This window comes from Sceloporus undulatus, chromosome 4, assembly GCF_019175285.1.
Source record: "Sceloporus undulatus isolate JIND9_A2432 ecotype Alabama chromosome 4, SceUnd_v1.1, whole genome shotgun sequence".
Lineage (NCBI taxonomy): Eukaryota > Metazoa > Chordata > Lepidosauria > Squamata > Phrynosomatidae > Sceloporus > Sceloporus undulatus.
Window position 1 is genome coordinate 68,994,267 of NC_056525.1, and position 13,182 is coordinate 69,007,448.

Consider the following 13,182-nt stretch of genomic DNA (forward strand, 5'->3'; position numbering starts at 1 on the left):
GTGTGTGTGTGTGTATCGTGGCCCCATCGCTCTCCTTCTGCCTTTGCAGCACCGCACGAGGGCGCGCCTCCTTTAAGAGGCTCCGCTGGACGCGAGGAGGAGGCTGCGGCAGAGAGCGAGCGAGAGAGCGAGAGAGCGAGCGGGGCTGCTTCCTCCTCCTCCTCCTCCTCCTCTTCGTCCGACCGTAGCAGCCATCGCGGCATCCTCGGCAGCATCCTCGGCGGCGGCGGCGGTTCCATGGGAGGGAGGCTGCCGGGCATGAAGCGCTGCCGCTGAGCCGGGGCCGAGGGGGCGATGCTGCTGGCGCCGGGGCTGCTGTGGCTGGCGCTGGGCCTCCCCTGCTGCCTCCCGGCGGCCCTGGCTCCCCCGGCGCCGGCGGCTTGCTCTCGGGAGGCAGGGGCTCCGCCGCGGTGGCTGTGCCGCTCTCCCTGGCGGGGCCTCTGGGCGCACCTGCTGGGGCCGGGAAGGAGGAGCAGCAGCCCGGGGCTCCTGCTCAGCCGCCTCCTCCTCCTCCTGCCGCCCGGGGACGGGGCTGAGGCCGGTGGACGGTTCCGGAGGGGGCGCCCCCGGGGCTGGTGCCTGGAGCCCCTGGCCCGCCTGCCCCTGCCTTCCTGGGGGGAAGCAGGCTGCCCTCTGCGCTGCCGAGTGCCGGGGGCGCTGGGCAGGGGCCCCTGGGGCCCTGGGGAGGTGGCGCTGCCCCCGGGGCCCCTCTGCCTGAGGGCCGGGCACCCCCTTCGCCTGCGGCTGCTGTGCCAGGGTTGCCAGGGGCAGGAGAGCCTCCTCCGCTGGAGCCTGGGCCTGGCCTCTTCGGCAGAGGAGCTGGAGCGCCAGTGGAGGACGGAGAGCGGCCACGGGCCCCAGGGCCAGGAGGAGGAAGGGCAGCTGAGGAGGAGGAAGAGGAAGCGGAGGAGGAGGAAGCGGAGGAGGAAGAGGAACGTCAACGCCAGCCCTCAGTTCCAGATGCCCACCTACCAGGCCTCGGTGCCCGAGAACCGTCCGGCGGGGACCCCGGTGGTCCTGCTGAGGGCCGTGGACCCGGACGAGGGGGAGTGGGGCCGCTTGGACTACGCCATGGACGCCCTCTTCGACAGCCGCTCCAATGCCTTCTTCGCCATCGACCCCCGGACCGGGGCCGTGTCGACGGCGGAGGAGCTGGACCGGGAGACCAAGAGCACCCACGTCTTCCGGGTGACGGCCACGGACCACGGCTCCCCGCGGCGCACGGCCATGGCCACCCTCTCCGTCACGGTGAGCGACGCCAACGACCATGACCCGGTCTTCGAGCAGCAGGAGTACAAGGAGAGCATGCGGGAGAACCTGGAGGTCGGCTACGAGGTGCTGACGGTGCGGGCCACAGACGGGGACGCCAGCCCCAACGCCAACATCCTCTACCACATCCTGAATGGCAACGGGGCCAACAAGATCTTCGAGATCGACCCAAAGTCCGGCGTCATCCGCACCAATGGCCTGGTGGACCGGGAAGCCGTGGAGTCCTACCAGCTGATAGTGGAAGCCAATGACCAAGGCAAAGACCCCGGCCCACGCAGCACCACGGCCACCATCCACATCGCCGTGGAGGACGACAACGACAACTCGCCCCAGTTCAGCGAGAAACGCTACGTGGTGCAGGTCCCTGAGAATGTGGCTTCCAACACCCACATCCTAAGGGTCAACGCGACAGACCGGGACAAAGGCAGCAATGCCCTGGTGCATTACAGCATCATGAGCGGCAACACCCGGGGGCAGTTCTACATTGATGCCCAGACGGGCAACATTGATGTGGTCAGCCAGCTTGACTATGAGATGAATAAGGAGTACACCCTGCGCATTCGGGCCCAGGATGGAGGAAGGCCCCCTCTTTCTAACATCAGTGGGCTGGTGACCATCCAGGTCCTGGATGTAAACGACAACGCCCCCATCTTTGTCAGCACCCCATTCCAGTCCACGGTGCTGGAGAACGTGCCGGTGGGCTACTCTGTCATCCACATCCAAGCCATCGATGCAGATTCTGGGGAGAATGCTCGGCTGGAGTATGCCCTGGTTGACATTAGCCCCGATTTCCCATTTTCTGTCAATAACAACACTGGCTGGATTGTGGTGGCTTTTGAGTTGGACCGAGAGACTGTGGACTTCTACAATTTTGGAGTAGAGGCCCGAGACCATGGAAGCCCCCCCATGACCTCTTCAGCCAGTGTCAGCATTACCATTCTGGATGTCAACGACAACAATCCTGAGTTCACTCAAAAGGAATACACCATGCGCCTCAACGAAGATGCTGCTGTGGGCACCAGCGTCCTTACGGTTTCCGCTATCGATCGGGACGTCAACAGTGTCATCACCTACCAGATCACCAATGGGAATACCCGCAATCGCTTTTCAATAACCAGCCAGAGCGGTGGTGGTCTTATTACCCTGGCCCTACCCTTGGATTACAAATTAGAGCGCCAGTATCTCCTTACGATTACAGCTTCAGATGGCACTCGGCTTGACACAGCCCAGGTGTTTGTTAATGTGACCGATGCCAACACACATCGGCCGGTGTTCCAGAGCTCCCATTACACTGTTAATATCAATGAGGACAGGCCAGTGGGTACCACAGTAGTGATCATCAGTGCTACCGATGAGGATACGGGGGAGAATGCCCGTATCACTTACTTCATGGAGGACAGTATTCCTCAGTTTAAGATTGATATGGACACTGGTGCTGTTACCACCCAGATGGAACTGGACTATGAGGATCAGGTGTCTTACACATTGGCAATTACTGCCCGGGACAACGGTATCCCACAGAAATCAGACACCACCTACTTGGAAATACTAGTCAATGATGTAAATGACAATGCACCTCAGTTCTTAAGAGATAACTACCAAGGCTCTGTATATGAGGATGTCCCAGCCTTCACTAGTGTCCTGCAGGTTTCTGCCACAGATAGAGACTCTGGGCTGAATGGAAGGGTGTTCTACACCTTTCAGGGTGGGGATGATGGTGATGGAGACTTCATAATTGAATCCACCTCAGGCATTGTTAGGACTTTGCGTAGGCTGGACAGGGAGAATGTCCCATTGTATGAACTTAGGGCATATGCAGTTGATAAGGGTGTGCCAGCCATGAGGACACCTATTGATGTCCATATCACTGTTCTTGATGTCAATGATAACCCCCCAGTCTTTGAACGGGATGAGTTTGATATCTTTGTTGAGGAGAATAGCCCCATTGGTTTAGTGGTGGCCCGGATCACTGCCAGCGACCCAGATGAAGGCACCAATGCTCAGATCATGTACCAGATAGTGGAAGGTAACATCCCTGAGGTCTTCCAACTTGATATCTTCTCAGGAGAACTGACAGCATTGATGGATTTGGATTATGAGGCAAAGTCTGAATATGTCATTGTGGTTCAAGCAACTTCAGCTCCATTGGTAAGCCGGGCTACAGTGCATGTCCGTTTGCGGGATAAGAATGACAACATTCCTATCTTGAAGAACTTTGAGATCATCTTCAACAACTACATCACCAATAGGTCCAGTAGTTTCCCCACTGGTGTGATTGGTAGGATCCCGGCTTATGACCCTGATGTTTCTGATACTCTTACCTATAGTTTTGAGCAAGGCAACGACCTAAAGCTGGTGCTTCTGAACCACAGCACTGGAGAGCTACACCTGAGCAGGGCCTTGGATAACAACAGGCCTTTGGAGGCAATCATGAGAGTTTCTGTGTCAGGTAAGGTGGTGAAGGTATCACTGGGAGTTTGGGTCCAAATGATAATTTGAAGGGCTTTCAAAGCTGCCCAGTCCAACTTCCTCTGTCTTGTTCAAACTCTTTTATCTCAACATGATTAAACTTGAGAGTTTATTTTAAGGAAGGGAGGCTCCTCATGATTGGAAAGCTAACTCCTAAACAACAGTTATGAATGTTGAACAAAAAGTTTGCCTGCTGTTTAGCTTTAGAAAGCAACTGGCTGATAGCCTACTGTCTGTGGTGGCTGTTGAAACAGTGAGTTGTAATACAGAACTCTATGAAGAACTAATGTAGAATTAATTCTACATTAATTAAATTAATTAATGTAGAATTGAACCAGAATAGGTGAAAATGGCATAATGGTCACATTGAGAGTGGTCTTGTGAATGCTGCTCCAGCCTTTACAGCTGAAACGGCAGAGTTTTCTTCCTTTACCCTTCCACAGCTCCTGCTTTTCCAGCCAAACAATCTTTTTCCTCTCCCTTTCTACTTCCTTTTGAAAAGAATCAACTGGCTGAGACTAATCCCATATAAAACTGACTCTTTGTGTGTGGGTTGAATGCATGATAGTTCGATGGCAACATCACACACAGCCTTTAGTGTCTGTCCAGGTCAGTATGGTGGAAGAGATGGAGGGATGACAATGTAGCTGCATTCTGTGCACAACTTTCTGGGTTCTGAAATTATACTCATCAGTGTTTGGAAGGTGGGGGAGAATGGGAAGTGATGTTGTCACCTTGGAAGTGGTTAGACTGTGCTGTGAGGCAGCCCTTGGCATCTCCATCTCATGCTCCCACAGTCTGTCACCTGACAAAATAAACTCATGCCACTACAGTATTTTTGTTTTGTTTTTAAGATATCACTAAACTCCTTGTTTTTGCTGCCACAGACAAAACAACATATATTTGGAGTTTGTGCCTGAAGTTGGTGTAGCGTGGGAGAAAGCTGTCAGTAGAGTTGAGAACTGATTTGTTTCCGGATAATATATTTGCTTTATTTATCCAGAATGTCTGTTTTTTTATATACTGCCAGTTTGTTAAGGTGTCTTGTAGTTAAATTAAATGTCACTGACTTCATCCAGAGGCTTGTAGGGTATGCAGAGATGCATGTATCAGCTGAGACAGGTCTATGTAATGATCACATAATGCTAAAGCAGAGCTGGGAAATGTGCAGTCCTTCAGATGTTGATAAACTGCAGTTCCCACCAGCTCTAGCCATAGCCAGTGCTGAGGAATGATGGGAATAGCAGTTTAGCAGTGTCTGAAGGCAATGTATCACACATCCCTTTATTAAAGAGAGTGCCTTCTAATGGAGCCAAGGGCTTGTAGAAGGGCCAGTAATACAATGGTAGCACTGTGGTGAAGGTGGAAAGGCATCAATATTGAAGGTGTCTAAGGATTTGCTTGTGCCTGGCATAATTTTATTTAGCCTTCTAGAATGCTGACATCAGATGACATCAGCTGGTGTCAGAATTGGCTCAAACTGGTAGTCAGAATTGGCTCAAGTAATGTGAAATACTTTGATGATACTAAATAATTTCTGATTTAAGAGAGTGTGAGACAAGTGTTTAGTCCATCAGATCATTGTACCTTACCTAAAGTTAGAATTAAAAAAATTAATTGGCATGTTATTTTAAAATATGTGTTGGAAATGGTTAAAAATAGGTTCCTGAAACCATTTTTTAAAAACATTTCCAGCACATATTTTAAAATAATACGCCAATTAAACTTTTTAATTCTAACTTGGGAACATCATGATGGTTAAGAACATGAAAATATAGGAACAACTTGCTGGGTCAGACCTATATAGTCCAGCTTTCTAGATCTGAATGGATGCCCAACTTAAGGCCTGGGGTTTTTATTCAGATCATGAAAGGTTTTACCCTTAGAGAATCCATCTTTACTTCTTGGTACAGCTCTTGGTTTGTGGGGCCTTTGGGTAAAGTGTTGTTTGACTGCACCCCTTCTGTGTTAGAGGGCCATCAGGGTGACAGCACCTGTGGAGGTGTTGGTGGACAAGTAGGCTTAACTACCATTTGATTTCCCACAATGCTTCTGGTACAAGTATTATTCTGTGACATATCCAACAACCTAGTGCATCATTTGAATTGCATGCTAGTTTTTTTTATAAGAGGTGGGTAAGGAAGCTGCGAATTTTGGATGATGGGTGTTGATGCAAGCTTTGCCTATTCCCCCCCCCACTCCAAATTTGTGACTAGATTACAAGTCATGAGCATGTAGTGAGTGTGTGTTTGTGGGAGAAGGAATTTTAACAGACTGGACAGAACCTAAAATCTCCACTCTTCCCATGCTGTGCAGTTTATGTTACATTTTGGGAATTGGGTTGCTGTGTTGACTCACTTGTGTCAAGCCTCTCACTCTGTGCTGAACCAAATTCAAGTTGGATATATTCCTTTCCCTAAAATTAGACCTGCTAGCATGATAGCATGCATCTCTCTCTTGCTCAAAGGAGAGGCCCTAGTCTTGTTTTTTTCACAGAAATTGCAGGCTTGGAGAAGATAAGCTTAGCCTCTATAGGTGGTCGTTTCCTCTAGGCAAAGTCAGGTGAGGTGTGGGGTTTCTGTGGGATGTGCTCCATAGCTGAAACAAATTATTTTGTCTCTAGATTTGTGAATCTGGCAGCGTTCCTTTTCCCCTTAGAGCAAGCTCTATCAGAGACAAGAAGCAGACTTGGGGTGGAAATTGAAAGTATCTTAGGCGGTTTACAGACCGCCAAATAGTACGTATAGAATACGTACTAGGGTTAGGAAGGGGCGGTGCTTCCGCACCCCCCTAACCCTAGTACGTATTCTATACGTACAAGATGGCGGCGCCCCTTCTACATGGGCGCCGCCATCTTTACGTACTGGACGCACAGCGTCCAGACGTGTCGCGGCGCCTATGACGTCGCGAGTCCGCGCCAGGTGCCTCGCGACGTCATAAAGGCGCCGCAAAAAGAAGCTCCGAAATGGAGCTTCTTTTTTGCTCCGCGCGGGAGCCGCGCGGTTTGGCTGCTGCGGCTCCTGTGCGGAGCAAATGGCGGCGGCGGTGGACCGCCGCAAAGCGGTGGTCTGTACCCCGCCTTAGCCTTGCTTCTCTTGGAGTTCCTTGGAAGAACCGAACTTGGCTTAGCCCTGACCTCCTCCTTCAGAAATGTAGCTAGTTGTTACTTGCCTACTAATTATTATAACACTCTTGGGTCCTTGCAGCAGCACCTGTTCTACAAGGTTTTTGGTAGGAGTTAAAGAGTTGAGTTTATGATTCAAATTCTGCTTATGATGCAGTTGGCATTTACCTTCAGGGGGAGATAATGACAGATAGTTACAGCACATGCAACTTGAGGTGAAGCCTGCCAACTGCCAGTGGCAGTCTTAACTATGTTACCTTATCAGGGATATGGGATGGGTGGCATACATGGTAGAAGTGGGATTAGGTAGCAGATGTATCAGAGAGCTGTGTGTTTATTTGGCAGGGGTACTGGAGATCATGCCATCCAGGACTCTATAATGGATAGTGCACGCTTTACCTCACCATCTCAGATGTGTTATTACTCCATCCACTTAAAAGAAAGCTAATATGGGAACAACAACACCACCTTAGATCAAGGCGATTTCACGACTTCCAGATCTAGACAGATAATTTTGTTGCTTAACTGCTGTGAAAGCAGTTTTATTTTCATTGTGTTGGATGAGCCTGTTTTCTTACAACTAAAAACCATTGACTCTTGCTCTGCTTTTGGTGGCAGAAAAAAACACCACTCACTTCAGTGTAATTTGTGACACTGTGGTCCAATACACACTGAAAAAATAATCCAGTTTGACACCACTTTACCTGCCCTGGCTCAGTGCTAGGGAATCCTGGGAATTGTAGTTTATTGTGGCACCAGAGCTCTCTGACAGAGAAGGTTAACATTCACACAAAACTACAGTTCCCAGAATTCCCTAGCATTGAGCCAGGATAGTTAAAGCCATATCAAACTGGATTATTTCTGCAGTGTGGATGGGACCTGTGAAATCTATGTCACTTCACCATCTTTTCTGTAAGCTAAATTATTCAAGTATTGGCACAGTAATAAGTAAAAAGGTAAAAGTGTTCCAAGTTTTAAAATAATGTAACTTTAAAAAAAATAACATTGCTACATCCTCATTACTCTCAAATGCAGTGTTACCTGTACACTGGGACTTTGTTATCCGCTGGGGTTCTGTTCCAGGATCCCCCGTGGATAACAAATCTATGGATGCTGAAGTCTCATTAAATATAATTACAGAGCAAAATGGTGTTCCTTAAAATGGAAAATCAAGGTTTGCTAATTGGAATTTATACTTTTGCATATTTTCAAGCCATGGATGCTTGAATCCATGAATAAAAAATCCATGGATAAGGAGCGCCAACTGTAATATTTCCAGCTCTGCTCTAGTTATATTATTTGACTTTCTGTACATATCTTCCTTCAGGATGTGAATCATGTGGCCCTCCAGATACTGATGAACTGCAGCTCCCAGCATTCCTCACCATCAGCTGTACTAGTTAGGACTGCTAGGACTTGCAATCCAACAACATCTGGAGGGCTGCATAATTCCTACTATGATATATGGTATCCAGACTCCAGAGTGGGAGTAGTATAGTCTGCTAAAGCCAATCCAAAATGATGGTCTGTCTTGGGAAACAAATAATCCAATTATCTATTGAACATATAAACCAGAATTCCTCAACCTAGCACCCTCGAGATATATTAGAATATGTTTCCCCTAGGCAGCAAAGCCATTGGATGGATGAAGAAAAATGAAGTTTTAGTTTGATGAATCTGAAGCAGGGACGTAGCCAAGGGGGGTTCTTGGGGTCCGGACCCCCCCCTTCCGTTAGAAAAATGAATGGTGCATGCTGCTGCGCCGCCGCGCCCAAGCCCCAATATAATGGTGGCACTTAGTCTGGATCCCCCCCCCCCATTCCTAAAACCCTGGCTACGTCCCTGTCTGAAGGGTGCTAGATTTGTAAAGGCTGTTATAGACACCTAATGTAGTAAAGCTCTTGACATTGGACCCCCAGTGAAGTATATTGTCTCTGGTTCTGGTTTTGGAGGGAGGTGGCTTTTGCATGCCCAGTTTGTATTTGAAGAACTAGAAGCTGCATAGTGCAGTTTATCTTTTTAGCCTTTGTCTTATAAAGACCGTAGGTATGCCCCCTCTGCCACATTCTGCTCACAGATATAGCAGTCACAATCTAAACAATCACAAACAAAGCCTGCAGAAGCAAAGAGACTGGGAGTGTATTTGGTGGGGACAGAAACTCTTTGTCCCAGGCACCCCGGTACACGTTATCCTGCTTATTTATGCCGCCCTCTGTAGCAAGGGAGCCAGTGGCAGGTCTGCCTGCCGGAGACCAATTTGGAGATGATCAAGAGCAGCTGTCCCTGAGTTTCAGCAATTAAACTCTCAGCATGGTGGCTAAAGATTGCACCTGCTCTGTAGGGATAGAAAGACAGGGACTGGGGAATACTGCACAGTGGAGGGAGAGGAGTGTTGATAATACCCACGGCCCCTGGCTGTCATCAGAGCCCCGCTGAGTGGTATTCCTGACTTTGATGCATGGGGAACCCAGGCCTCTGGCATTATTGGAAATTGCTGCAGCTGGCACTCCAAAGCTGGTGACCTGGAGCTGAGGGTGGGTATTTTTTGGTTCTGCTTCTCTGTGGTATGACCAGTGAAAACCAAGAAAATACATGTCTGGCTGTAGGTAACTCCTGCAGCCTCAACTGAAGTGACACTTCAAAAGGCTGTGTAGCAGCTTAGAGTGTCAGGGCCTGTGTGGCTGGGAGGCCAACCACCAGTGCCTGCAAAATGCATGTGATACTACTGTGACATCCTTCTTGTTATGTAAAGAAGAACTGCTTTCAAAAGAGGTGACTGGATGGTCCTTGTGGTCTCTTCCAACTCTATGGAGTTTATCACATGGAGGCAGAAACTAGATTTAAAGTGAAATGTTTTTCATGTTAAGGTCACGTGGCATTTGGGGCTAACCCAAACAGAAAGTAGACCTCCCCCCCAAATGTGGGTGGTTTTTTTCCAGACGATGTTTGGGTGAGAGAAATAATGTGAAAATAGCCTGAATGGAAAGTCGCCAAAACCCACTCATTTTTACTTTCAGGAACTTTGGAAAGTTTGGGTTTTTTTCTAGACTTTTAAATCCCGTTTCTGCATGGGATTTAAGCAATTTGCCTCTGTGTGATAAACACCTATAATTTTATGACTGGAAACATAGAATGGGACAAAGATCCCATTTCGCTATAACTATTACACTCAGTGCTTATGCACCCACTTGCATGACTTTAAAAGAATGAGAGGACAGGTTCTTGCCCCAATGGGACCTACCTTATTGTAATCATTACAGTTCAGAGAACACAGAGGAATCAACATAAGAAAAATAAGGAGGACTGAAGACAAGAATGAAAAGAGGAAGAATAAGCTATTGCTGTAGTTACATGTACTGAAACCTCTTACTTATAGTCCATTTGCTCACCGTGAATCCTGGCAGGCCACATGCATGTGTTTTTCTTCCAGAACTGGCAATAACAGAGCATCATTTCTTGTTTCAGTTGTAACCTCTTTTTGTCAGGAGGTTGGAGAGGCAGTGATGGGTTCTGGGACATCGTGAGGAGTGAAGGAAACAAAGTTATGACATTTGGGGCAGTTTTACCAGATTTGGGGCTATTTTGAAATTTAAAAATCCCCCAAATTTTAATTTCTGTTGAAGAAATTCATGTGTGTGTGTAAAAATGGGGTTGGGGTCCCCATTCAGCCCATGGGCTGTACATTCATCACCCTTATAGGGCAGTGTGGGTAGCAAAGAGTTGTGCCAGAGGCTTCATGAAAAGTGATATCAAAAGAATATCTCTCAGGTAGAGCTGAAATGTTGTATTTTAAAATACTTGAAGGTATTGTATACAAAAATAGTTGATAATAAATTATAATAAGATCAAAGTTGTTGCTTTGGGGAAAAGTCAAGTAAACATACTTGATACCCACCATGCAAGCAAAACCAGTCAAAATCTTAAAATACCTAAGAGTATTTTCTGAGCAATGTCTCAAGTTATGACAGCAAAACCAACAGTGGCAAGTTGGGAACCCTATGCTTTTTCCCACAAGGGAATAGAGAGGCACATAAAGGCCCTTATTGGGAAGATAGTGCCCCAGCCATTCACTTGGGTGCAAGTCTTCAGGCTTGGTGATTGTAATTCAGCAATATAGGAGAGACAGTTCAAAATTATTTTTAAACAACCTTTTTGAATCTCTCTCTCTGGATAACTGCTGCAATGCTGAGCATAGAATGCAGCTTCCCCTCTTTTAAATAAAGTAATTTTTTCATGCTAGTTTAAAGTAGTTGTGTTTGGATGTGGTTCAGTATTACGAGAATGAGAAACAGTGAGTTTCGTGTGGAGAGATGGCTGGTAGTTTGCATGTCAATTGAGCAGCAAATCTATGGTAGATTTAGGCCTGGCGTTTAAAGAAGCAAGCCAAACTATTGCAATAATTTTGGTTATTGAGTTCAGCACCTTGGAAAGATACGTTAAAATACCAATTAAAACCCTGAGTGGTTTTAGTGCAAGCCACTGCCATGGAAGGTGCCAGCTGCTGGCACTGGTGTGACTTCTGCATGGCTATGAGAATACTGGAAGATTCCAATTCCATTTTAAAATAATCACAGTTCAGCACATTGTCTCAAATGAAAACTTAAGTATGGCTGTTAAAAACAAACCTGAGAAACGACTTCTTAACAAATTGTCTTGTTTTGATTGCTCATTATAGGGTGCAATAATTGAGTTTGACACCATTTTGCCATGGCTCCATCCTATGGAATTCTGGGATTTCTAGTTTTGTGAGGCACCACCATTCTGTGACAGAGAAGGCTAAAGACCTTGTAAAACTACAAATCCCAGGATTCCATAGGATGGAGCTACATCATTTAAAGTGGTGTCAAACTGCCTTCTTTCTACAGTGTAGATGCACCCTGGTTAAGACTACCATATGTACTCAACTATAAGTTGACCTTATGTATAAGTCAAGAGCAGGTTTTAGGGCAAAAATTATGGATTTTGATATAACCCGTGTATAAGTCTAGGGTGAAATTTAGAAGCATGTAACAAAGAATGTAAAGGAAGAAGGAAAGGAAGATGATGTCAAAGCACACTGCTATTTTCTGACTCAGGCATTCAAAAAGGCCAGAAGTAGCACTGCAGAGGGAAGAGTAGAGGGGTTTGGTGTGTCTTTTAGGTTCTCCTGGAAAGGACTAAGCTCTTACCTTTCACCACTCTACTAAGAAAAGGGGATGATTCCTTTTTAAATAAGTCTTAAGTTACATTGGATAAGTCAACCTAGGTTTTTTAGATCTATTTTTGACTAAAATTTCTAGACTTATACATGAGTATATACAGTAACAACATTTTCTCCAAGTTTGAATATGACGACAAGGTGCAGTTAGTCTGGAAGCAGAAATGTGTATTCTTGACACTTGCTATATAGTTCATTCTTTTAAAACTAAAATATTTTTTAGTCATTACAGCCAAATGAAGCTTTTGCATCAGATGCTGGAAAATTGCTACCTGCCAAAATACTGGTAGAAGCAGCCTAGATAATACAACTGCGCAATGAGACATGCACTGCTGCTTTCTGAACCTGGCCTTGTAGCAAACCTACTCAAAGCAATGGATTGCAGACCTACCAAAAAAAATTAATTATATTAATTAAACTTAAGGTATATGACAAATATTCTCTAACATAGGTCATCTGTGAAGTTTTAGTACACTTCCCCCAGTGGTTTTGGCTGTTTAAGACTGATAACATTATTTATCAGAGCTTGCTTTTTACAGCTAGAGAAGGGCATTTATTGAAATACATTTCCAGGCAATGTCAACAGCATGTGTAGATGCAGATACAGTGCGTCCTCGCCTTACGTGGGGGATCCGTTCCGGATCCCGCCGCGTAAGGCGAATTCTGCCTATGCTCGAGCCCCATTGGAAACAATGGGGCTTGTGCGTGGCGGTGCGGCGGCGCGGACGCGCGCGGGGCGCAATGGGCGCGCGCTCCCATTCAATTGAATGGGACGCACTGCCCCTTCCGCCCCGCGTGTGCGCCGTGGCTTGAGCACATACGCTCAAATCCGCGTATGGTGCGCCCGCGTATGGCGCAGGCGCATATAAGGATATACCATTAATATAACATGTTTGTGGTCAAAATACAATACAACCTTGTTCATTGTATTTAATGCTGCCTATTTATATAAGGTCCCTAGGCAAAAACTCCTAAGTAGTCTGATCATAGAAAAAGAGAGTTGGAAGAGACCACAAGGGCCCTGTCATGCAGGAACTCTCAATCAAAGCATACCCAACAGATGGCCATCCAGCCTCTGTTTAAAGACATCTAAGGAAGGAGACTCCACTCCACTCCACTCCAC

The 13,182-nt window shown here is 47.0% G+C and overlaps 1 protein-coding gene across 2 annotated transcripts in view; it reads left to right on the forward strand.

Moving 5' to 3' along the window:
* Positions 1-135: 135 nt before the first annotated feature.
* Positions 136-13,182, forward strand: part of CELSR2 (cadherin EGF LAG seven-pass G-type receptor 2) — a 126,407-nt gene continuing 113,360 nt past the window's right edge. For both annotated transcript variants that reach the window (XM_042462744.1, XM_042462745.1), the window contains exon 1: positions 136-3,718. In XM_042462744.1, coding sequence (XP_042318678.1) covers positions 295-3,718 — 3,424 coding nt within the window. In that variant the 5' untranslated portion in view covers positions 136-294. The remainder of the gene's footprint in view (positions 3,719-13,182) is intronic.